The sequence below is a fragment of the Delphinapterus leucas genome, chromosome 1, assembly GCF_059928025.1.
Source record: "Delphinapterus leucas isolate spDelLeu-1000000601 "Yukka" chromosome 1, BTC_Dleu_Yukka2, whole genome shotgun sequence".
In the NCBI taxonomy this organism is placed as follows: domain Eukaryota; kingdom Metazoa; phylum Chordata; class Mammalia; order Artiodactyla; family Monodontidae; genus Delphinapterus; species Delphinapterus leucas.
Window position 1 is genome coordinate 183,604,681 of NC_143129.1, and position 25,350 is coordinate 183,630,030.

At 51.5% G+C, this 25,350-nt stretch overlaps 1 protein-coding gene across 4 annotated transcripts in view; it reads right to left on the minus strand.

Annotated features, from left to right (window-relative positions):
- The window catches only part of H6PD (hexose-6-phosphate dehydrogenase/glucose 1-dehydrogenase), a 38,516-nt gene extending 15,204 nt beyond the window's left edge, over positions 1 to 23,312 (minus strand). For 3 of the 4 annotated variants that reach the window (XR_016389119.1, XR_016389113.1, XM_089901842.1), the window contains exons 1-2: positions 6,249 to 13,521; positions 4,979 to 5,096 (exon numbers count right to left, since the gene is read on the minus strand). Coding sequence is in view for 2 of the 4 variants with exons in the window: in XM_089901842.1 (XP_089757968.1) it covers positions 4,979 to 5,096; positions 6,249 to 6,896 (766 nt within the window). In the remaining 2 variants the exon portion in view is untranslated. Of the gene's footprint in view, positions 1 to 4,978; positions 5,097 to 6,248; positions 13,522 to 23,036 lie in introns of those variants that run through there. The other variant, XM_089901843.1, reaches the window with a different exon arrangement.
- Between the last annotated feature and the right edge of the window lie 2,038 nt (positions 23,313 to 25,350).

Consider the following 25,350-nt stretch of genomic DNA (forward strand, 5'->3'; position numbering starts at 1 on the left):
AATATATTAAAAACTACTGAATTGTACGCTTTAAAAAAGGGTAAATTTTACGGTGTGTCAATCGTATCTTAATTTTTTTTAAGCGTGCAAAGTACTATTTAAAATAGCAAAAAGTGGAAACTGAGATGCCTAGTAATAGAATAATTCATATTCTGTGATATAAACAGAATTGAACAGAAACACAGAGCTACTGAAAGGTATATATTGCACAAATTGTCAATACATGGAAATTTAAATACATATGTAAGTGAGAGAGAGAGATAATATTATGTGAAAAATGGACATAAGAGGGCTTCCCTGGTGGCGCAGTGGTTGAGAGTCCGCCTGCCGATGCAGGGGACACGAGTTCGTGCCCCAGTCCGGGAAGATCCCACATGCCGCGGAGCGGCTGGGCCCATGAGCCATGGCCGCTGAGCCTGCGCGTCCGGAGCCTGTGCTCCGCAACGGGAGAGGCCACAACAGTGAGAGGTACCGCAAAAAAAAAAAAAAAATGGGCATAAGAGAGAATTGCAGATCCATTACGGGTCTTTATATAACCCAACACAAGTCACCTACAAGCCACGTGGAGCCCAGAGAGACGGAGAACACTGCTGCTTCCCCTCCCTGCCAACCTGGGAGGAGAAGAGCATGTCCTTTTGTAGAGTATTTCCATGCACATTATCTGCTTTAATCCTTAAAACAATCCCGAGAGAGGTAACAGGGGTTACCATCATTATGCAGAGACTGTGCTCAAGATGCAGCCTTCAGATCTGGGACCAGAAACCCCCTCCTCATTGCCTCCACACTGTGGGAGATCCGGATTTTCCCAGCAAAACAAAAAACAACTAAAAGCCAGCTGCCATCTCTACCAGTAGCTTCTGGGACGGCTAAAAATAAAAAGGTGGAGGGCCAAGGAGAGTGAGGGTCCACGGGCTGGAGGCCTGCCAGCTGCCCTGGGCTCACCTTGCAGACAGCCCTACAGACGGCTGGTAGGGGAGCTGAGTGACCTCTCAGCCCCTCCTCACACACCAGGCTGGGAGGCAAGACAGCTGGTGCGTACCTGGGAGGATGCTGGCTGCCTTGGTCCCTCAGTGAGGGGTACGGAATGATCATTCCAACCCTCAGAGGTCAACGTGCATCATGCCAATGTCAGAACAGGGACCCTCCCAAAGCAGTGACAGCTACACTGTCCTCAAGAAGTCTCCCTCCGTTCCCCTGCAAAAAAAAAGAGCCTTCCAGCCAGAGGGGAATCTAGGGCAGCAGAGAGACAGCCCGAGCACACCCTGGCAGGAAGGCCAACTGCCGACGGCCTGGACAGAGGGGCTGCAGGCGCAGTGGTTAGGAGCTTGGGTTCTGAGGGGCCACCGACCTGGGACCACATCCCAGCACCCCCGGAAGAAAGGGCAGCCTGGCCTGCACAGCTGCACCTCAGTCCATGAGCGACCAGCCCCCCTTTCAGCAGAGCCCTTCCCAGTGGCCGCGATGAGGGCCGGCAGGGGTCACCTCCACACACAGGCTAGTGGCCCAGACAAGGTCACACTTTGGACGGCCCGGAGTGCTGCTTCAGGAGACCCCGGCAGGTACCCAGGGTTTCTGTGACGCTCAGGGGCTCACTGGATGGGGACTCCCCAGAGGGGTACCCCAGATGAGGCTGAGAGCAAGCTGGGCGCTGGGGCTGCAGAAGGACCACTTCTCCTCCCGCCTCCCCTTTGCTTTCTCCCCCTCCTGCCTATGCAGCAGCCTTGACTGCAGCAAACTCCTCTGGGCCAGAGGCTACGGCCGCGGAGTGGAGGAGCCGGGGGCCTGGATGGTGGGGCTAGGGGCCGGGGAGACATCCAAACCACCGTGCAGCTCAGAAGCCCCCGTGCCAGCGTCCGCAGCCCCTCCGTTTCCAGCACTCAGGCCGCAGTCTAGGCTGCCACCAGGAGCTGGGCCATCCCAGGCCTCCTGGCACAGGAGTCAGCGAGGGGGGCGGGGGAGGGGGAGTGCCGCCACACTCTGTCCTCCTGCTTAACGGCCAGACCACGCGGCTCGGAATCCTGCCTGGACGCTTGCTGGCCATGCTCAGTCCTGCTGCGGCAGCTCGCCTGCTGAGCTCATCAAACGACATCAAGACACTGTGACCTCTGGCGGGGAGGGCAGTCTTTCCTCCTGCAGCCTCCCACCCCCAACCCCACGAGGAGGCACAGCCGAGGCCCTGATGTGCTGGGACGGGGCCTACTGGCCATGGTGGGGCGGCTACAGGGTCCCCAGCTCCTGCAGGACCTCCCTGGGGGATGGGCCCCAAAACAGGACGCAGAGGGGAGAGCAAGGATCTGTGCTGGGGCCACAGGGCTGTACCAGGCCGCCTCCTTGGGATGCAGAGAAGCCTGTCATTCCGGGTCCCCGAGCCCCAGGAGAAAGAGAGACAGGCAGACAGAAGGTGGGGGGCAGGGAGGGAAAGAGACAGACACAGGCACAGAGGAGAAGAGACCCTCTGTTCTCACTGTTACCGAGGACCCAGGTCCACAGCCCCACCCTGCGGGGATGAGCACAGAGGCAGGAAGTCATCCCACCATACACTACCAATGCCTGTGTATCCAACCAGCAGATAAATGGGCCAACCAGGGAGACCCAGCACCCAGGACAGCTGCAGTCCTGCTGGCCACCTCTGACAAGGACAGTGGGCTGAACTATCCCCCTCTGGCTGCAAGCCCCTCAGGGCTGGTGGGTCCCGGCCGCCTGCCCTGCTCTGTCTCTCTCTGCCTCTGGGCCAAGTGGAGCAGCACGTGCTCTGGGGTTAGCAGCCGTGAGATCCACTGTCGGAGCCCACACCCCGAAGGCGACAGGGCCTGAGCTTTGGTCACACACAGCAGCCCTGAAGGCAGAGGCGCGGCGCCACCCTCCTTCCTGGACCTCAGCTGTTACATTGCCGTTCAAACCCGAGACTCTCCCTGCCGTAGGCCTGCCGTGGCAAACAGACCTGCCCAGGCCTCTCCCTGCCTTTCTGTTTTGCCTTCTGTTTTCCTTTCTCCAACATCCAAAGGTACCTTTGCAAGGATAAGCAGGCCTGCAGTTTGCCTAGCCCCTGGCTCCACAGGGATCCTGCAAATGACATCAGATAGCAAGAAGGATGGGGTGGCAGGGTTGGAAGAAATAAGAGGCAACAACGCCAACTGGTAACTCCAGACATCACGGCTCTTCCCCAACCCCGGGTGGGCCCGGGAAGGAGTTGCCAGAAATGGGCTAGGAGAGAAGACCCCGTGTCAAGCCCAGGCAGAGAGGTGCTGGCCCCTGCCCCTGGCCCACAGCTGGGGTGACAGAGGCCTCCTCCCATCCCGCCCCACACTCTCAGTGCCAGATCTATAGCTCATCTCTCTGCAGATGAAGCCAGGGCACAGCACAGCCCTCAGTCCTGCCAGGACACCCAACACACACAGGCACAAGGAGGAAACCCATGGCCTGAGCCCTTGCTGAGGACAGGAGGGGAAACGTGGGAGGCTTGGGAAGGATCCCCGAGACCCACGAAGGCTCACTGCAGTGGGGAGAGCACCTCTTTTCTCATATGGGTTCCAGATGGAGAAACCCAGCTCCCCTAAAGGACAGCAAAGCCCTTCGAGGGCTGCCTCCTGCCTGACACCCCAGCCCACCACCCCGGCCCCAAAGCACCATGTGCATCATTCACTGTGGAGCTTGTCCTGATGTATTACCTCCCCCAGTGAACCCCTGAGGTATCAGGGGACTGCGGCTGGGTTTCACACCTCTCTATCACTGCAGCCCCCGGAGAGCTTCTATAGCACTAAACACACGTTCAAAGACAAAAGGGAGAAAGCTGAAGAGAGTCACCAAGGGAAAGAGAAAGAGACAGACCTCCTGGTCCCCCATCCAGGCCCGAGGGGCCCTCCCCTCCGCCCAGGCACACACTGTGGGGTGGGGACGGTGGCCTCCGGCACTGCCGCCCAGGCTGTGGAACACAGTGGTGGGGACGAGCTGACTGCAGTGGTGCAGAGCCTGGTGCCGGGGCCAGACTGCCTGGACCAGGACCCGGCTCCACCACTTCCGGCCGTGACCTTGGGCTCGTCACCAAACCTCGTCTGTAGGTGGAAGCTAATAACAGTGCCCATCTCATACGGCTACTGGGGGCAAGAGCAGACAGTAAGAATTAGCTTTAATGATTTGGGGTTAGAACCGATGCTTTGAACACACACAGTCAATGCTCACAAGACGTGATGGAATCACGGAACGCTGGAGCTCAAAGGGGCCTCAGCTGCTGTTGTTGACACAACCCGCTGGCCTCACAGATGAGGGACAGGAATGGGCGTGCTGAGGTCACTCGGATGCAGAGACAGGCCTGACACTCAGGCGTCCCTACTCCCAGGTCAACACCGCTCATTCCTGCGGTGTTTGGTCAGCACTTCCCAGGTGTGTGCCAGGTGCCAGCGAGGAGCTGGGAAAGACAGATGGGGCGGGGATGAGACGAGGCCAAGAGCACAGAGGGGCAGGGAAGGGAGGCACGTGCGCTCTGAGTGTGCGGCAGAAGCGGACCTTGTCGGGACGGTCAGCAGAGGGCTCCCCAACCGAGTGACCAGTGAGCTGAGAGCGAATGCACAGGAGGGACAGGAGGCGAGCAGGGGGAGGAGAAGGCAGGGGGGGCCACTGGTACAAGCACTGCATACGAGCCCGGGAGCCCTCGTGCGAGCTGCCGGTCTCCACCGCGCTCACAGGAAAGCCAGCTTACCTCCCAGGGTTCACGGCCGGCCAGTGTTTCAGCACCTGGGCCAAGGCTGCTTAACGGGACTGCACGCTCCCTAAGGGCAGCGATGACCACGTGGGCTTTGCCTGCAGGCACCCCGGGGTATAGCGTGACCCAGAGCTGGGCACACGGCAGGCCCTGGAGGGAGACCACACACCGGCAAAAGCTCCCCTCTGAGCACTGGCCAAGGCGCGGGGGCCTGGCAGACCCTCCAGTCCTGCGGGCCAACGCCTCACAGCAGACGTGGGGCGGCGACCACTCACGCACCTTCTGCGTCCACGGTCTCCTTCATGATGATCTCCACCCGCTCCACGTGGTGCCGGTTCCAGAGGCCGTCCAGGGCCTTGCGGTTCTGGTCTCGGAAAGGCAGGATCTGGGCCACCACCTACCAGGGAAGGAGACTGTGGTGCTGTGGCTCCTCTCAGGACGAAGAGGGAATCCTGACCCAAGGAAGGGCCCCCAGCCTCTCTGCCCCCTGCTCAGAAGAGACGCTCTCGGGAGCAGCGGTCCCTGGACGCCAGGGCTTCACAGCCCAGTAAGGACTCCAGAAGCCTCTCCGTCACCTATACAGGGTTACCAGCTTTTTAGTTTGCAAAGAAAGAAAATATTTAAGGATTCTCTACCTTCTATTATCATCAATTTTTAATAAAAGAGATATTTTAACACTAAAAATGGAGCAAGAAAAGTTTCAAATTGAATACCATCCAGTTTTTGGGTTTGTTTTTCTAATTTTTCCCATAAACAAGTGAAAAAACCTACCAGGATGGGCAAGTGGCCTGAGGACCTGTCTTTGGACTACTGCAACTCCAAATAGGGCTGGACGGAAGGCGATGCCTCTGCCCCAGATGACTACGGGGTGCCCCCCCTCCCGTGGCCCTGGGCCCACGTCCTGGTCGGCACCAGAGAACATAGGTGCTCGTGTATTCTCTGCTGTGGTTTCCGGGAAGAGGCGTCCCGAAGGGGCCCTGAAGGTATGTTCAGAGAGAACTGGCCAGCTGACTAGCATCACCCAGGAGGCCAGCCCCTCGCTCCACCACAGGGCCTGGATGAGAAGCATGGACTTAGGGTCCCTATTACATTTTAAGATCTCGTTACCAGCCTTCTGGTTCAAAACAGAACTCAGGAAGAAAAAGGTACTGAGAAAGAGCCGATGGGTGCGGAGTAAGGTGGCACATCTAATTCCCGCAGCACGCCCAGCTGGAAGCCAGGTCCACACCCCAGAGTCTCAGGGCCCCCTCTGCAGAGAATGCAGGGCAACGCGGAGACGTCAGAGCCCGAACCCTGGCTGGGAAACAAAGAGGACAGGATACACTAAAGAACAGGTGGCTGGACACGTGGACATGGGCCAAGCAGTCCTGCCCTTGCCACTCACCGCCTTTCCTCCGGCCTCTTACCTCCTGCCCATAGTCAAGATGACCATGGGAGCCCCGATTTCACGACGCCTTCAGGACCATTTCCGCCATCGGTGTGGCCCTGTGGACGGGGTCTACCTGCACCAGCTCCCTCCACCCCAGCAGGCTCCTAGCTGCAGGCTCACCTGCTTGCCCAGGTAATGGTCCACCCGGTACATCTCCTCCTCTTGGAAAAAGCTCCCAAGTTCTGTGGCCAGCTGCTGGGCTGAGCGGTGGTCACGGCCAAAGGGTTTCTCGAGGACAACGCGCAGCCAGGCACCTGGGCCTGGACGGCAGCTGCTGTTGATGCTGCGGGCAATCTCTGCATAGGCGAAGGGTGGCACCGAGAAGTAGAAAATCCTGCCGGCCTCCCGGAGGCCTTCGTGCTGGACCCGGGCCTCAATGTCCTTGCTAAGGGCCAGATAGTCCTCAGGTGTCTTCAGGCGGTGGTACTCGCTCAGCTGTTGGAACTGAGCCTTGAGTTCAGCACAGCGACTGGGAGCTGTGTCCCTGGGGCAGGAGAGGGACTCCAGGACCTTGGCTATGACCTCCTGGCCCTGCTTGGTGCTCGTCAGAGCAGTCCCGTGGAAGCGAAAACTGTGGCCCTTCCCCGCCTCCTCCAGGTACAGCTGGAACAGCCCCTGCCATAGGTATTTTCTGGCCAGGTCCCCGGTGGCTCCCAGCAGGATTACGGAGACGTGTCCCTGGAGCTCCTGGGCCTGCAGGCAGCCCAGCAGGGCCATGCACACGGCCACCGTGAGCATATTCCAAGCGCCTGCGTGCCTGGGGCACATGGGGAAGACAGACAAGGAACAAGGAAGGATCAGACACGGCTCAGGCAGCTGCGATGCAGGAGGGAAACACACTTCTAGGTTATCAAACGCTTCCTGCCCGGCAAGAAGCAGCCACCTTGTTCTCAGGAAAATGTTACAGTCCCGCAGCTTCCCTCTCCCTCCTCAGCAGCTTGGCTCCTCTGCCTCAGTGGGTCAGGAGCCTGCCCCGTACGCAAGGACGACGCCACTTGCTAGAGGTGGGCCATTCTGCTGCAGGAGCAGGGCAAGGTGGCACCAGCCCCCAGGGAGGTCCCAGTGCAGCCGTGCCAGTCTCGTCCACAAAGCACGGGTGGCCGGGACCATCGGAGCAGCAGGCCTTGGTCTTGGATGATGGCTGGAACTTTGGGAGGAGACATCACTGCCCCCTCACTTCTTCCTCTGCTCTTCCCTTGTCAACTGGGCTCCAAGCACAAAATGATCACTAATCACTGCTACAGCACAGTGATCAAAAACACGGACTCTGGAACCAACTGGCTGAGTTTGAATCCCAGCTCAACCCTTACTCTGAACAATTATTTAACCTCTCTGGGACTTCCCTGGAGGTCCAGTGGGTAAGACTCCATGCTCCCAATGCAGGGGGCCTGGGTTTGATCCCCGGTCAGGGAACTAGATCCCGCACGCATGCCACAACTGAAAGATCCCGTGTGCCGCAACTAAGACCCAGTGCAGCCAAAATAAAATAAATAAATAAACAAACAAACATTTTCAAAAAAATTATTTAACCTCTCTGTACCTCAGTTTCCTCATCGGAAGTAGGGGTATTAGTGGCACCTACACCATAGGGCTGTTAAAAGGATAAAATGAGTTAACATTGAAAACATGTTTAGGAAAATGCCTATCTCCTATAATGCACTGTATAAGTGCAGCTATCATTATGGAATATTGCTAATAGCAGCAAACACTGAATGCTAGCATGTGCCCAACACGGAGCTAAGCACTTCTGTGCATTGGCGCTCACTGAATCCAGACAAGAGCCCTGAAAAGAACCAGTGGAGGGGGTACTATCATAGCACCCCCCCTCATTTTGCACATAGACAAGCTGAGGCTCAGAAGGTGAAGGTCCCGTGGTGGGAAAGCGGGGAGCCGGGCAGGCACCAGGCTCCTTGGCTCCAGGGCTGACGGGCAGCAATTACGCACCGCAGCCTCGCCAAGGTTAGCCTAACTTCTTGGCTAGTTTTCAGCCTCAAATTTGAAGCAGCTGACATGCAGGAAAGGCGAGAGGCCTTGGACCTGTCACAAATGCACCAGAGGGTTTAATTTCTCTGGCCTTCTGCTCTGACCAAGGCTGTAGGGCTTGATACGCTTGATTCCTACTCCATGGCTCTCCCATTCTCCAGTTTCCTGCCAAGGCCAATGCTTTGAAGGAAAGGCAGAGGAAGCGGGAGGAAAGCAACACGGGTTCTCAGGCATAGGTGGGGGGACCGGGGCCCAGTCTGGGGTGTGGGAAGACTGAAGAAGGAACAATAATAATTATTATATGGCACTTATTATATGGCAAGTATTCTACCGATAAAGGATTAACAAAATCCTCAACAATGAGGCTACGGTCTAGTTATACAGATAGGGACACTGAGGTTTAAAGAAATAGCAGGACTTCTGCAAAGGTCCTGCAGACCTTCCCACATCCCTTTACCATCCCCTATATCAAGGGGCCAGACCTGCCCCTGACTCTGACATCGACCCCCTCCTCTCACTTTGCCCTTTGCCCCTTCCCCATCTCTCTTGAGATCCGTCTCCAAGATGGCCCTGGTTAGTGGCCAAACCAAGATGAGGTTCCAGCAACAGTGTCTGCACCAGTTCTATAGGACACCAGACATTCCCATCATTGGAGCTTTAACTGAAGGACCAAGGGACCACATGAGCAGCCCCCCAGCTTCCTCTTCCGCTGTCCCTTTATGTGCGCTCATGCCCAAATCCACAGACGGCCCGGAGAACCATTCCGCTTTCTCCTCCTGCTGTCCTGTCCTTGGCCCTGCAAGCATTTCTTTCTCACCTGGCAGCCGCCCCTGTCTGGAGGGAAGGGAAAGCTGCAAGGTCAGTGCAGGAAAGAGGCAGCGAGAAATCTGAAGCCCAGAGAACAGCCTGGAGAAGGAGGAGCGGCCAGCTGGCAGCCACGTCTCAGAGCTCCTGCCCGGATACTGGTAGCCAGAGGTCTGGATGCGCCTGGATGGGCAGGCGAGGGAGCCCCGAGGGCCAGCACGTCTACCCCAGCCCAGAAAACTGCAGAAAGCCGTGACGCTTGGCCACTTGGCCTGAGCCGACCCCCGGGCCTCTATTTAACCCTGTTCTGACTCTGAAGTCGGCTGCGGTCTTCCCTGCCCAGCCCTGTCCAGGCTCCCAGTTCCCAGGTTAGACGCCCTTATCTCCTGCTTACGTCCCCCCGGCCTCCTTTAAACAAACACAGATCAGAAATATCAGTTACTGCAACATGGTTGCTTACTCTGTGGTTGCTAAACAACCAGGGAACCACCCTTTCCTAAACAAGTCAGGGGGTGTGGCTCTGTGTGTTTGGTTTTCTTATCACCATGTTTTTTAACCTTAACAGTGTTTCTCAAACTTATATGTGCTTATGAATCTCTTGCAGAGCTTTTTAAAATGCAGATTCTGATGCAGAGGATACGGGGATGGGGCCTAAGGTGCTGAAAGCTGGTCCAAAGAGCCCACTGCGAGGAGAAGGACTCTGGGACACTGAGCGGTGAAGCCCAGAGCCAGGGCTGTTGTCAGCGGAGCATCAGACGAGCTGGAAGGTTTTCAACCTGCCTCCTACTCCCTTCACCAAGGCAATGAACCTCTGATCCAGCAGGCCCAGGGCAGGTGCAAGCACGGGTATTTCAAAGCAGCCTCCAACGGCTGAGACTTGCCCATCCCCCTGCAAAACCTGGTTGCTAACGACCTTGAGCCTAATACCTGACATTTACCAAGCAGTCAGCGTGTGCCAGACGACGTAAATGCACTATCTCAACCTTCCCTCAAAACACTGTTGGGGGGCTTCCCTGGTGGCGCAGTGGTTGAGAGTCCACCTGCCAATGCAGGGGACACAGGTTCGTGCCCTGGTCCGGGAAGAGCCCACATGCCACGGAGCGGCTGGGCCCGTGAGCCATGGCCGCTGAGCCTGTGCGTCTGGAGCCTGTGCTCCGCAACGGGAGAGGCCACAGCAGTGAGAGGTCCGCGTACCGCAAAAAAAATAAAATAAAAAAAACACTGTTGGGAAGGAGATCTACAAGGATGCCCATTTTACGGATGAGGAAACGGTAGGTGAAGTCAACTGTCGAGTCCCAGAGCCTGAGGCCCCAGTCGCTGTGTTAAACAGCTCCCTTGGTCGAGTGGAGGAAGGGGGCCTCTGGGTAAGAGGATGGGCTCAAGGCCACCTCTGAGCTGTGTAACCCAATTAAGTCACCCAGGCAGTCCTCACCTTACAAGTGGGCTAATACCCCCAAACTAATGGAGGCTTGCAAAGATGAGCTGAGATGGTAAAAGCCTTGCCATTTCCCCCTCTCAGGGTCTGCAGAGCCCAGCCCTGCAGACACCACAGGACACACCCCAGCATCTGCTGGTCCTTACACCCTGAGAGGAGGAAGACGGGTGCACAGGTGTCCTCCCTGCTGCCCCGACAGAGAATAAACAGGCTCAGAGAAGCCCAATTACGTCAAAGTCGAGGTCAGGGTCCCCACCCTGGAGCAGAGGGGAGGTAACAGGGAACCAGACGGCTCTACATCCACCTGTGGCCTAAACTGCTCTTGGGCTGCGAGGCTCTGCTTTTGAAGGATTTTCTGAAGCACTTCCTCCTGCCTCCTTGCCTACTCTGAGAGGAACGGGCTGTGAAATACAACCCCTACTAAGATTACATACTTGAACTTAGCCAAAAGACACGGAAGTGGCATTCCAACGGCTGATCCTGCTATGCATCGCTTCTATTTTTAATTAATAAATAAGAAAACTATTAGTGCAAAGTTTGAGCTGCTCCAGGACAGGAGGACAGTGTATTAGACTGTGGATTGGAACACATGATGATCCTTCCCCAGAAGAATCTAAACACCACGTAACCTTGAACATGCATGTACCCTGGTGGGCCTCAGTTTCCCCATCTGTGAAGAGATGGAGCTAAAGGACCTCTACAGCACTTTCCTGCCCCTAAACTCTGTTTTCCAAGGAAAGGAGATAACATCTCTATTATCAGGGAGACGGCCACAGCCTTTCTGTAAGGGCACTTTAGCGCTTGCAGCCTTAGGCCGGGAAATACAGGACTGAAATAGGAAGCATGGAGCTGATAACTGAGTGTCACCCAGAAGTTAAGGCCAAACTCTTCGAAGCTGTAACTTCAGTGTGTGGAGGATGCGATTTCATTTACGACAATTATTATTCAAGATACTTGCCAGAAACACACTACGGTACCAAGCGCGGTGCCGCGGAGGCATCCTCTGGGGGTGACAAGGCTCATCCCAGAGTCGGGACTGACCGGGCCCACGTCCAGAGTCCAGGGCACCTCTCGCTGCCCCCAGCTCCAGGGTGAGGGGTTCCTACCGGGCAACCTGGGAGACTCACCTTGTAAAGTGCGGCTCTGCTAACATCCCCAAAGCTGTGAGCACTGACGTGGCCAGCCAGAGGGTATGGACCAGAAGCGGGGTTCCCGTCTGTTCTGCCCAAAGTGAAAGAGGCAGATGTGGGGTGCACCCAGGACCAGTCCCGGCACAGCCCCAGCCTGAGCGGGCGCTCCAGCGGCAGAGCCGTTTCTGGGAAGCCACAGGACGAAGCACCTCTGATCCTCTGGTCCCAGCAGACAAGCGGCAGGAGAAAGGAGCTGGGAGGTGAACGCCAGTGGCTGCTGCCGCTCTGATCCCTTTCCCAATGCCACGTGGACACCTTTGACCTCTACCTTCTGTTTGCCCAGCAGGAGGAAGGGGGATTTCCTTCAAATCTCAGCTCAGGAGCTCGGAATGTTTAGAAGAATGCACGGGAGTAAAACAAGAGTTCAAAGTGAAGGTGACTTTTAGCTAAAGTACAAGGGGAAGTGCCCCGTCCCTTCTACACTCGCCAACTCCAATGTGCTTCCTGCACTCTCTCCTTTGCGTTCTGGGTCCTCCGTACATCCCCAAGCAGATGCCAGCCGGACCCTTCACGATGAACTGTGACCTGCATGCGTCCCCCTCAAGGCTGGACAGGGGACAGAATCCATAAGATCAGCTCTGAGGCTTTTTCCTCCCTAATCTCAGAGAATCCTTATTCCCATCACCTCGTTAGGTATCAATCCTGGGTGCCTGTGACCCAAATGGCGTGCTGGAGCCACCGCATACCTGCACACAAGATGCCACGGTTAAATCTTCAGGCATTTGTCAAGTCAGTTGTTAAACACAGCCATTATTAAAAACCAAATTACACAAATTTATAACCAAAGAAGTTAAAAACAAAGGGATTAGGGGAATTCTCTGGTGGTCCAGTGGTTAGGACTCCAAGCTTTCACTGCCAAGGGCCCGGGTTCAATCCCTGGTCAGGGAACTAAGATCCCACAAGCCAGTGTGGCACAGCCAAAGAAAAAAATAAATAAATAAAACTCTTAAAACAAAAACAAAACAAACAAAGGTATTAAACACTCCCTAACTGATTTACTTCATTTTACTATTATCTATCCTCTTGACATTATTTAACCTATTGTGTCCATAAGGTGAAGATAGATACTCTGTAACGTGTGCTGGAGGCTGGCCAGAGTGGGAACATTTACACAGCAGGTGTCTGTCGGCAAATGCCATCAACCTGCCTCCCCACCACCAACCGCCACCCTTTCAGAGGTTGTTAAACATTCACCAGCACACAAATGCCCATACACCAAGTGGTTATTTCCAGTCTGGACTTTCTCCCCCTAAACTCCCTTCTCGTACAATCAACTACTACTCTGACACCAACAGCTGGGTGCCCGCAAGACTTAACCACGTTCAAAGCTGAACTGCCTTATCCCCCAAATGCTCCAAATGCAGATCTTCCCCATCCATGGCAAATGGCACCTCAAACCTTCCAGGTGTCAGGCCAGAAACCTTGGGGTCATCCGATCTGTCAGCAAGTCCTATAGTTTCTGTGACCAACACTTATCTAGCATACAACTACTTCCCACCATTCTCACCTCCTTCCACCTCTGCACTCTGGTCCCAGCCACCATCACCTCTGTCTGGACCACTGTAGGAACCAGCTCACTGGCCTCCCGTTTCTATCTTCGCCCGAACCCAGCAGAGTGATCTGTTTATAGCATCAGTCAGATCATGTCATTCTTCTGTTCGGTGGCCTGCGGGGTCTACACATTCTGGCCTCCCATCTATTACCTCTTTGATCTTTTCTCCTATTCTCTGCCCCTCTCTGGGCTCCAGCCACCCATCCTCCTGCCTCAGGGCCTTTGTACTTGCTGTTCCTGCTGCCTGACCTACTTTTCCCTGCAGGTGTCCACGTGGCCCACTCCCTCACTAACTGCAATTCTTTGCTGAAATGTCACCTTCTCAGTGAGGCTTTCTCAGCCGACTCTGAGTAAAATCGTAAACCTCCAACCCTCATCTCATCCCCTGCTTTATTTCTCCCCGTAGTACATATCTGTATGTGATAAGTATATTTATTTTGTTTATTGTCTGTCACCCCCCCCCCCCCCGCTCAAAAACGTAAGTGCCAATGAGCACAAGGGTTTTTGTGTTTTGTTCACTGCCCACCTCCAGGGCCTGGCAAAACAGGGCCTGGCACACAGAAGGTACACTATAAATATTTGCTGAATGAACAAAAGAATTCCCATTGCCCAAGACCACCATCACCTGTGTATGAGCACCTGCGTGTGAATGATGGCACGAAGGAATAAATCTCTAATGGTGACTTCAAGCACTGTGACACAGCACACAATGGCAGCAGCTCACTACCTGAAATGATACTATGAACAATAAAAGAGAATATAGAGCATTTAACTAAATGCCAAATACTGGGCTAAGAGCTTCACAGGCACCATGCCATTTAATTCTTGCCACAGCTTATGAGACAGGTACTATTATTGTCCCCATTTTTAGAATGAGTAGAGAGAAAACTAAGGTGCAGAGAGATAAAATAACTTACTGAAGGTCAGGCAGCTCAGAGGTGAGAGGATTTGAATACAGGCAGCCTGGTTCCAGCACTTACTTCCCACCTACCTGTAAGACGTGTGACTACAACCCCAAATAGCAAATTTAAAACACCGTTTTAGGGGCGTTCCTGGTGGGGCAGTGGTTGAAAATCCGCCTGCCAATGCAGGGGACACGGGTTCGAGCCCTGGTCCGGGAAGAGCCCACATGCCACGGAGCAACTAGGCCCGTGCGCCACAACTACAGAGCCTGAGCTCTAGAGCCCTTGAGCCACAACTACTGAATCCCACACGCCACAACTACTGAAGCCCGTGCGCCTAGAGCCTGTGCTCTGCAACAAGAGAAGCCACCGCAATGAGAAGCCCGCGCACCGCAACGAAGAGTAGCCCCCGCTCGCCGCAACTGGAGAAAGCCCGCGCACAGCAGCATCAAAGACCCAATGCAGCCAAAAATAAATAAATAAATCACACAAAAAAAACCCCCACTGTTTTAGTGTGGACGCTGATTCTGCTGCCCTCCAGGGCTGGAATGACAGTGGTCTAAACATTCGCGTAAGCGACCCAAGCTGGTCGGCAGCTCTGCTTCCCTGCTGTGAATGGCCGTGGCCTCCCCTGTCCACTCCAACAGTGATCCGCTCACCTTCGCTCTAACGCCACGAAAACACTGTATTTAAGCCCGAGCTGCTTTCTTTAAACCTGGAAGGCCCTTTGCCGGGGAAGGGCTCGTTTCTGCACTCCTTAGCCACTTAGTAGCTGTGTGAGCTTACACAAGTTATTTAACCTCTCCCAACCTCGACCACAGAGTGGGAAAACAAGTCGATGAGAAGCACGAAAGGAGACAGTCCATATAAAGCACTTGGCGCGGTGCTCGGCACGCCGTAAGCGCCCGAGAAATGTTAGCCTCTGTCACTATCAAACCAAGGACATCATGAGTAAGGCGACTTCTCCCGCTCGTCTCCTGGAACTGCCGCAGAACCAGTTAACTTCCCACAACAGAAAAAAATCAAAGGGATATAATGCTGAGATGGTTAAAAAAAAGTCCCCACCCCAGCCCATGAGGGGTTTATAATCTGGCCCAAAGAATACAGGAGTAGAGTAAACCTCTAACTCTGCAGCCCTGGGCCTTTCACTTAACTACTCAGGGCCTTTTCTCCAGGTGGAAAATGGGGATCGTCCACCTCATTTTAATGTCTGGGGGAAAAACCCCCGTATCATGACGGTGAAAATACTTTGAGAGGTAATGGTGGTAAGAGGTCTCCTAGACAGAGAGCCACCCAGCTCCCCGCTCAGGGCAACAAAAAGCAAAACCAGACATCCTGCTCTGTCCGTGGGTTAGGGCCTGGCAGAGTCCATGGTGGAATCTGGCAACAAGCAGTGACATTCTGCCTCGTTCCATCAATAAAGTGAGAAGTGGGTGGGCCACAGAGGACCAAAGGTGCCTCCTGGTTTCCCTGTGCCCACAGATTTGACTGTTTCCCTTTTAAACAGCCTAAAACCATCTGACAATAAGAGTCACTTAGTAAATTCTAGTCTTGGGATAAAAATAACTTTGAATGTTTGCCTGGAGTGGTTATTTGCTGAGCAGTTATGTACCTCAAAGAAACATGTACACAAAATACTGCCTAAAAATGAGCTCTGTGCATGCCAAACATTGAGCCTTTTTATCTCAGGTGCTCCTAAAACTTGCCAAAAGATTAGCCTCATAAGCTGATCACTGTAGAAAATGTACAACATAATTTAAAACACACTCAGCCTGCTGGATGCTGGTGGGGGACCTCGACGCCCAAGGAGACAGGAGGAACCCCCAAACGAACCGGTAGGACTTGGGGGTACTGTGCAGGGAGGAGAATTGGAGGCCGGAGGGCACCCCTGGCGGGGGGGGGTGGCTGAGAGGGGTCCCCACGCCTGGAGGGACCCTTGGGGGCTCAGATCAGGGGGGAGTACGCCCAGCATTTCCTCTGCCCAGTCGGCTGGGGAAGCCTGCCCAGTTATTGGGCTGGGTCCTACGCCCGCCCTCAGAGGCCCCCTCAGGGCCCCATTTGTCCTGGGGGCGTCGGAGGGAGGCCGGAGGAGAACAGGAAAGGCAGGCGGGAGGGGCCCTCCATGACCGGAGGAGCGGGAGTGGGAGAGGAGCAGAGGGTGTTGGCCCCACCCACTCGACCCTGGGAAGCATTCTGGGCTCCCAGGTGGGGTTCCCCCGCCCCCTGAGACTAGAGGCGGGAGGCACGCCTGGGTCCCTTCTGTTCCACTGAGCCTAAGCCCCACCCCCACACCTCCCGGGGCCTTTTCCAGCCTTGTGGTCCTAAGCATAGGCCCCGCCCACCACCCAAACCCCGCCCCTGCTTAGGCCCTGCCCTCCACAGCCAAGGTCTTTTCCACCTTTTTTTTTTTCCTCCTCTTTTTTACTACTACAGTTCTGTTTTACCTTCCGGTTGTTGTTTCATCTATATTTTTATTTTTATATTCTTTCTAACATATCTGTTCATTTCCTAGTCTAATTTTTTTACTTTGTTATTGTTCTCTCTTTTTTTTTTTTTTTGCCACCCAACACGGAGTGCTGGACCTTGGTTCACGAGCCAGGTGTTGGGCCAAAGCTCCTGAGATGGGAGCTCCAAATATGAACCACTGGACAAACAGAGAACCTCAGACCCTAGGGAATATTCATCAGAGTGAGGTCTCCCGGAGCTCCTCATCTCAGCACCAAGACCAGCTCTACACACCAGCCTACAAGCTCCAGTGTTGGAAGCCTCAGGCCAAACAACCAGTACGACAGGAACACAACACAATCCAACTCATAAAAAAAAAAAAATGAGATGGCAAAAAAATATGTCATAGATGAAGGAGCAAGGTAAAATCCTACAAGATCAAATAAATGAAAAGGAAATAGGCAATCTACCTGAAAAAGAATTCAGAGTAATGATAGTAAAGATGATCCAGAATCTCAGAAATAGAATGGAGGCATGGATTGAGAAAATACAAGAAATGTTTAACAAAGATCTAGAAGAACTAAAGAACAAACAAACAGAGATGAACAACACAATAACTGAAATGAAAAATACCCTAGAAGGAATCCATAACAGAATAACAGAGGGAGAAGAACGAATAAGTGAGCTGTAAGACAAAAAGGCAGAAATAACTGCTGAGGAGCAGAATAAAGAAAAAAGAATGAAAAGAATTGAAGACAATCTCAGAGACCTCTGGGACAACACTAAACACACCAACATTCGAATTACAGGGGTCCCAGAAGAAGAAGAGAAAAAGAAAGGGTCTGAGAAAATATTTGAAGGGATTATAATGGAAAAGTTCCCTAACATGGGAAAGGAAATAGTCACCCAAGTCCAGGAAGCACAGAGAGTCCCATACAGGATAATCCCTAGGAAAAACACACCAAGACATATTAATCAAACTAACAAAAATTAACTTCAAAGAAAAAATATTAAAAGCAGCAAGGGAAAACCACAAAATAACATACAAAGGAATCCCATAAGGTTATCGGCTGATTTTTCAGTGGAAACTCTGCAGGCCAGAAGGGAGTAGCAGGATATACTTAAAGTGATGAAAGAGAAAAACCTACAACCAAGATTACTCTACCCAGCAAGGATCTCATTCAGATTCAACAGAGGAATCAAAAGCTTTTCATATAAGCAAAAGCTCAGAGAATTCAGCACCACCAAACCAGCTTTACAACAAATGCTAAAGGAACTTCTCTAGGCAGGAAACATAAGAGAAGAAAAAGACCCACAAAAACAATGAAGAAAATGGTAATAGGAACATACATATCAATAATAACCTTGAATGTAAATGGATTAAATGCCCCAACCAAAAGATACAGACTGGCTGAATAGATCCAAAAACAAGACCCATCTATATGCTGTCTACAAGAGACCCACTTCAGACCTAGGGAAACATACAGACTGAAAGTGAAGGGGGGGTGGAAAAAGATATTCCATGCAAATGGAAATCAAAAGAAAGCTGGAGTAGCAATACTCGTATCAGATTAAATAGACTTTAAAATACTGTCACAATAGATAAGGAAGGACACTACATAATGATCAAGGGATCAATCCAAAAAGAAGATATTAACAATTACAAATGTTTAGGCACCCAACATAGGAGCACCTCAATACATAAGGCAAATGCTAACAACCATGAAAGGGGAAATCGACAATAACACAGTAACAGTGGGGGACTTTAACACCCCACTTACACAAATGGACAGATCATCCAAACAGAAAATAAATAAGGAAACACAAGCTTTAAATGACACAATAGACCAGACAGATTTAATTGATATTTATAGAACATTCCACCCAAAAGTGGCAAAATACACTTTCTTCTCAAGTGCACATGGAACATTCTTCAGGATAGATCACATCTTGGGTCACAAATCAAGCCTCAGAAAATTTAAGAAAATTGAAATCGTATCAAGCAACTTTTTTCACCACAACGCTATGAGATTGGAAATCAATTACAGGAAAAAAACTGAAAAAAACACAAATACATGGAGGCTAAACAGTGCACTACTAAATAACCAAGAGATCACTGAAGAAATCGAAGAAGAAATTAAAAAATACACAGAAACAAATGACAACGAAAACACGACAACCCAAAACTTATGGGACACAGCAAAAACAATTCTAAGAGAGAAGTTTATAGCAATTCAATCTCACCTCAAGAAACAAGAAAAATCTCAAATAAACAATCCAACCCTACACCTAAAGCAACTAGAGAAAGAAGAACAAAGAAAACCCAAAGTCAATAGAAGGAAAGAAGTCATAAAGATCAGAGCAGAAATAAATGAAATAGAAACGAAGAAAACAATAGCAAAGATCATAAAACTAAAAGCTGGTTCTCTGAGAAGATAAACAAAAATTGATAAACCCTTAGCCAGCCTCAACAAGAAAAAGAGGGAGAGGACGCAAATCAATAAAATTAGAAATGAAAAAGGAGAAATCACAACTGACACTGCAGAAATACAAAGGATTATAAGGGACTACTACAATCAAGTATATGCCAATAAAATGCACAACCACAAAGAAATGGACAAATTCTTGGAAAGGGACAATTTTCCAAGACTGAACCAGGAAGAATTAGAAAATATAAACAGACCTATCAGAAGTAATGAAATTGAAACTGTAACTAAAAATCTTCCAAGAAACAGAAGTCCAGGACCAGATGGCTTCACAGGCGAACTCTACCAAACATTTAGAGGAGAGCTAACACTGATCCTTCTCAAACTCTTCCAAAAAATTGCAGAGGGAGGAACACTCCCTAATTCATTCTATGAAGCCACCATCTCCCTGATACCAAAAGCCAAAAGAAGATACCACAAAAAAAGAAAATTATACACCAATATTACTGATGAACATAGATGTAAAAATGTTCAACATTTTTTTGTTTACAACAAAGATGTAAAAATCCTAGCAAACAGAATCCAAAAATACTAGCAAACAGAATCCAATAACATATTAAAAGGCTCATACACCATGATCAAGTGGCATTTATCCCAGGGATGCAAGGATTCTTCAATATACACAAATCAATCAATGTGATACAGCACATTAACAAATCAATGATCATCTCAATAGATGCAGAAAAAGCTTTTGGCAAAATTCAACACCCATTTATGATAAAAACTCTCCTGAAAATAGGCATAAAGGGAACCTACCTCCACACAATAAAGGCCATATATGACAAACCCACAGCAAACATCATACTCAGTGGTGAAAAACTGAAAGCATTTCCACATGATCAGGAACAAGACAAGGATTCCACTCTTGCCACTCTTATTCAACATAGTTTTGGAAGTCCTAGCCATGGCAATCAGAGAGGAAAAAGAAATAAAAGGAATAGAAACTGGAAAAGAAGTAAAACTGTCACTGTTTGCAGATGACATGATACTATACACACAGAATCCTAAAGATGCCACCAGAAAACTACTAGAACTAATCAATGAATTTGGTAAGGTTGCAGGATACAAAATTAATGCACAGAAATCTCTGACATTCCTATACACTAACAATGAAAAATCAGAAAGAGAAATTAAGGAAACAATCCCATTTATGATCACAACAGAAAGAATAATATACCTAGGAATAAACCTATCTAAGAAGGCAAAAGATGTGCACTCAGAAAACTATAAAACACTGATGAAAGAAATCAAAGATGACATAAACAGATGGAGAAATATACCATATTCTTGGATTGGAAGAATCAATATTGTGAAAATGACTATACTACCCAAGAAATCTACAGATTCAATGCAATCCCTATCAAACTACCAATGGCATTCTTCACAGAATTAGAACAAAAAAGTTTACAATTCATATGGAAACACAAAAGTCCCCAAATAGCCAAAGCAATCTTGAGAAAGAAAAACAGAGAGGGAGGAATCAGGCTCGCCGACTTCAAACTATACTACAAAGCTACAGTAATCAAGACAGTATGGTACTGGCATAAAAGCAGAAATATAGATCAATGGTACAAGATAGAAAGCCCAGAGATAGACCCACGCACATATGGTCACCTAATTTACAACAAAAGAGGCAAGAACATACAACGGAGAAAAGACAGCCTCTTCAGTAAGTGGTGCTGGGAAAACTGGACAGCTACATGTAAAAGAATGAAATTAGAACACTACCTAACACCATACACAAAAATAAACTCCAAATGGATTAAAGACCTAAATGTAAGACCAGACACTACAAAACTCTTAGAAGAAGACTTCCCTGGTGGCACAGTGGTTAAGAATCTGCCTGCCAATGCAGAAGACACGGGTTCGAGCCCTGGTCAGGGAAGATCCCACATGCCGAGGAGCCACTAAGCCCTTGTGCCACAACTACTAAGCCTGCGTGCTAGAGCCCATGAGCCACAACTACTGAGCCCGCGTGCCACAACTACTGAAGATGTCGCACCTAGAGCCTGTGCTCCGCAACAAGAGAAGCCACCCTAATGACAAGCCCACGCACTGCAACGAAGAGTAGCCCCCGCTCGCCGCAACTAGAGAAAGCCCGTGCACAGCAACGAAGACCCAATGGAGCCAAAAATAAATAAATAAATATATATATTTAAAAAAAAAAAACTCTTATAGGAAAACACAGGAAAAACACTCTTTGACATAAACCACAGCAAGATCTTTTTTGGCCCACCTCCTAGAGTAATGAAAATAAAAACAAAAATAAACAAATGGGACCTAATTAAACTTAAAAGATTTTGCACAGCAAAGGAAACCATAAACAAGACGAAAAGACAACCCTCAGAACGGGAGAAAATATTTGCGAATGAAACAACAGACAAAGGATTAATCTCCAAAATAAACAAACAGCTCATGGAGCTCAATATCAAAAAAACAAACAGTCCAATTAAAAAATGGGCGGAAGACCTAAATAGACATTTCACCAAAGAAGACATACAGATGGTCAAGAGGCACATGAAAAGATGCTCAACATCACTAATTATTAGAGAAATGCAAATCAAAACTACAGTGAGGTATCACCTCATGCTGGTCAGAATGGCCATTATCAAAAAATCTAGAAACAATAAGTGCTGGAGAGGGTGTGGAGAAAAGGGAACCCTCTTGGACTGTTGGTGGGAATGTAAATTGATACAGCCACTATGTAGAACAGTATGGCGGTTCCTTAAAAAACTAAAAATAGAACTACCATATGACCCAGCAATCCCACTACTGGACATATACCCTGAGAAAACCATAATTCAAAAAGACACATGTACCCCAATGTTCACTGCAGCTCTGTTTACAATAGCCAGGACATGGAAGCAACCTAAATGTCCATTGACAGATGAATGGATAAAGATGTGGCACATACATACAATGGAATATCACTCAGCCATAAAAAGGAACGAAATTGAGTTATTTGTAGTGAGGTGGATGGACCTAGAGTCTGTCATACAGAGTGAAGTAAGTCAGAAAGGGAAAAACAAATACCGTATGCTAACACATATATATGGAATCTAAAAAAAAAAATGGTACTGATGAACCTAGTGGCAGGGCAGGAATAAAGACGCAGACATAGAGAGTGGACTTGAGGACACGGGGTGCGGGGGGGGAAGCTGGGGTGAAGTGAGAGTGGCATTGACACAAATGTAAAATAGATGGCTAGTGGGAAGCAGCAGCATAGACAGGGAGATCAGCTCTGTGCTCTGCGAGGACCTAGAGGGCTGGGATAGGGAGGGTGGGAGGGAGGCTCAAGAGGGAGGGGATATGGGGATATATGTATACATATGGCTGATTCACTTTGTTGTACAGCAGAAACTGCAGAAACTAACACAGTATTGTGAAGCAATTATACTCCAATAAAGATCTATAAAAATAAAAAATATATACATGGAAAAAAAATACACCTGGTCTACCCAGGTTTCCCTCATTGGCTACCTTTCACGAGCTACGGGCCTGGTGGGGGGTGGGGACAGAGGGTTGGGGGACAAGCAATTTCGGCTTATGATTTTTCCAGAATTTCTCACTTCCAGCTACACATTCAAGTTTGAGTGAGCAGATTTTCAGAGACCCAGATAGGTTTACTTCTGCAAAACCATTCACTGGATGGATGTGTTTGAAACGCTGATCGAAACCTGAGCGCTAATGCCAAAGATTAAGCAGATTCCGGGGTGGGGGAGTGGGGAAGCCGCAAGTTCCTCCTCTCACTGAACTGAACTGCAGAAGGCCTAGGAAAGGGGATGCCGCCGGCCCCTCCGGACCAGCCTCGACCGCGCCTGGCTGCCTCCTCCCCACCCGCCACCAAACACAACTGCCGCGTCAGGGGATCTACGGAGGCAGAAGCGAACAATAATTTATTTCGCGGAAGGAAGGCGGAGAAGGGAATTCGGGCGGGTGGGTGGTGTCTGGGGTGACTCTTCCCGACTGAACGCCCAAGGATTTCACAGCCACGAGGGGCCGGCCTCCCGGGCCTGCGGGTTCGGCTGGGCGCGAGCACGCGGTCACCCTCCGGCTGTAAATAATTCCTGCGGCCAAAGGAGCCGGAGAGAAAGCGGGGGATGCAGCTTACTTCATCTCGCCCGTCAGAGCCGGCCGCTTCTCCGGGAAACGTCGGGGGCTGCGCAGGGCGCCCAGTGCTGTGGGCCGAGCTCAGGCCAGGCAGGGGCCCCACGCATCCGCTTCCGCCCGCCGGGCCCACCCTAGCAGGGGCGCGTCACGCGGCCCCGCGCCTGACGCGCGCTCGGGTTTCGCCAGCGACGCCGGGGGCGGCGAACGGGGAGGGCGCGAGGCCAGGTCCGGCCCGACCGACCCTTCCCGGCCCAACCCGAGACTCGTCACTGTCCGCGAGGGCGCTGCAGCCGCGGGACCTTGGCCTCAGACCCCTGCGGCCTCGGCGCGCGCGCGCGCGCGCAGAAGGGCCCCCCCGAGTCAGGGACGCGCACGCGCAGTGGGACCAGGCGAGGGGCGCGCGCAGTGGGGCCGAACCAGGGGCGGGCGGCGGAGGCGCAGGCGAGACCACGCCCCCTAGCTCCGGTCGCTGGGGGTAGGGGTAGGGGTACGGGGTCGGGGTCGGGGTCGGGGTCTGGGCCCTCCCACATGATTCCTTGGTTCCCGTGGATGGGCTGGACTTAAGAACGAAGTGAGCGGACCCTTCTCTGTCGCCTTGGGTTCTCTTGTGCATCGTAGAGGCCGCCTTCTCGGCCACAGGAGGGCCGACGGAAGTGGTTGTGTCGAGGAGCCGGGTTGCCCACGATCTGGCACAAGCTGTGGGACCTGGAACAGGTCACTTGACCTCGCTTTTCTCCATCTATGGAACGAGCGGCTTGGTGCGTCCCATTTTTAATATCCAGAAGTAGTGATTTACGGGTGGGAGAGCAGGCTATGGGCCGTGTCTCCACCAGACAGCTTCAGCTCTCTGACTACACTCGTGTGACCTTGAAGACACTAACCTGTGATAAGTGCCCAGGAAGTGGTAGCTTGCACCTGTGTGGCTTTATTAGCAAGATCGTGGATGGGCAAAAGGCCTTCTCTGCGGGGTGATGGTGAGGTTATAAAGAGATGACAGGGTGAGCTACCTCTCTGAGCACTCAGTGGGTGGTATGCCTGTCCTCTGCCCCACTCTTCTCCATTATCATGCAGTACCTGACCCTCACTCTCACGTTCATGCCCACTTTCCTCCCAGCCCTACAGCGTGGTCAGTGCCCCCTGTGGGGCCGCAGCCATCAGAGAAGCTGCTGCTCCTTCCTGCTTCTCAGCAGACCCTGGGTGACCTTGAGTTAAATAAGGCAGGGCTGCTGCTACCTTGACCAGCCAGGCCACCCAGGACCACCTCCTGGACGGTCTCATCCCTACTCCTGAGCATCTTAGCTCTGTCCCTTCTTCAGACCCACCTTCCTCCCATCCCAGAGACAGGAGAATACCTGGTCACCTGTGCTGCAGAGCGCTTGACCACCCAACAGAGGGCATTCTGACCAGAGAAAGAAGACTTTTAGCAGCTTTTGATTCCATGAAGGTTCCATTAGAGGTAGGAATGTCAGGAACTAGCAGAAGGAACTTGGCAGTGGCCAGCAGAACTAAGTAGGGCCAACAGGCGTGATTACCACACAGGATATTAAGCAAGAGGGTTCCAGGAAGCCTGGGGAGCCAAGGGGGGCTGGGCTCCACTGTAATCAAAGCCGGGGGCCATCTGGGGGCCTGCACGGAGCTGCTGGGCCTCAGCAAGGATTTGGCCATACTGGGTGGGACCTGAGAGGAGAGTCAAGGAGCCAGGTCCCTGCCCGGCTGCCTGCATAGCTGGAAGTGGGTGGGAGGGTCTAGGGCAGCGGCCAGCCAAACCATGCTGGACGATGCCAGGACTTGGCCAAGAGCCCTTCCCATGTTCGTAACCCTGGGTGCACTGTGCACTCGCGTAGCATGTAAACTGGGGCCAAAGGAGGCACAGATGGGAGAAGGTAGTGCTCAGAGACTGATATGAGCGGTGGGGACGTTTCCCAGATCCCTGTACAGCCAACATCCGTTACCTCGAGGGCACCTCTCAAAACATTCCAAAGCCAAGTCAGCAGTAACCAGCTTATTAAGAACATGCATGTGTCCACTTAGGTGTCAGTGGGGTGGGGACTGGGGAGTGACATGAAATGAGCCTAGGGTGCCACAGCTGTTCTCCCTGCCAGTACTTCCATGCCCACACATAGTTGAGATGTTTTCATTTCTCTACCCTCCTCCCTCACTCTTAGTCCTTATCTCAGTCTCTTCCTGACTCTGTACCTTCTAGTCTGATCTGGACCATTACTTTGCTTTCTTTCCATCATGAAAACAATTTGGTTTCATCCAGGTGTGAGAGCATTGCCCCCTAAAACCAAAAATCTCAAAGCTTGTCCACGGGG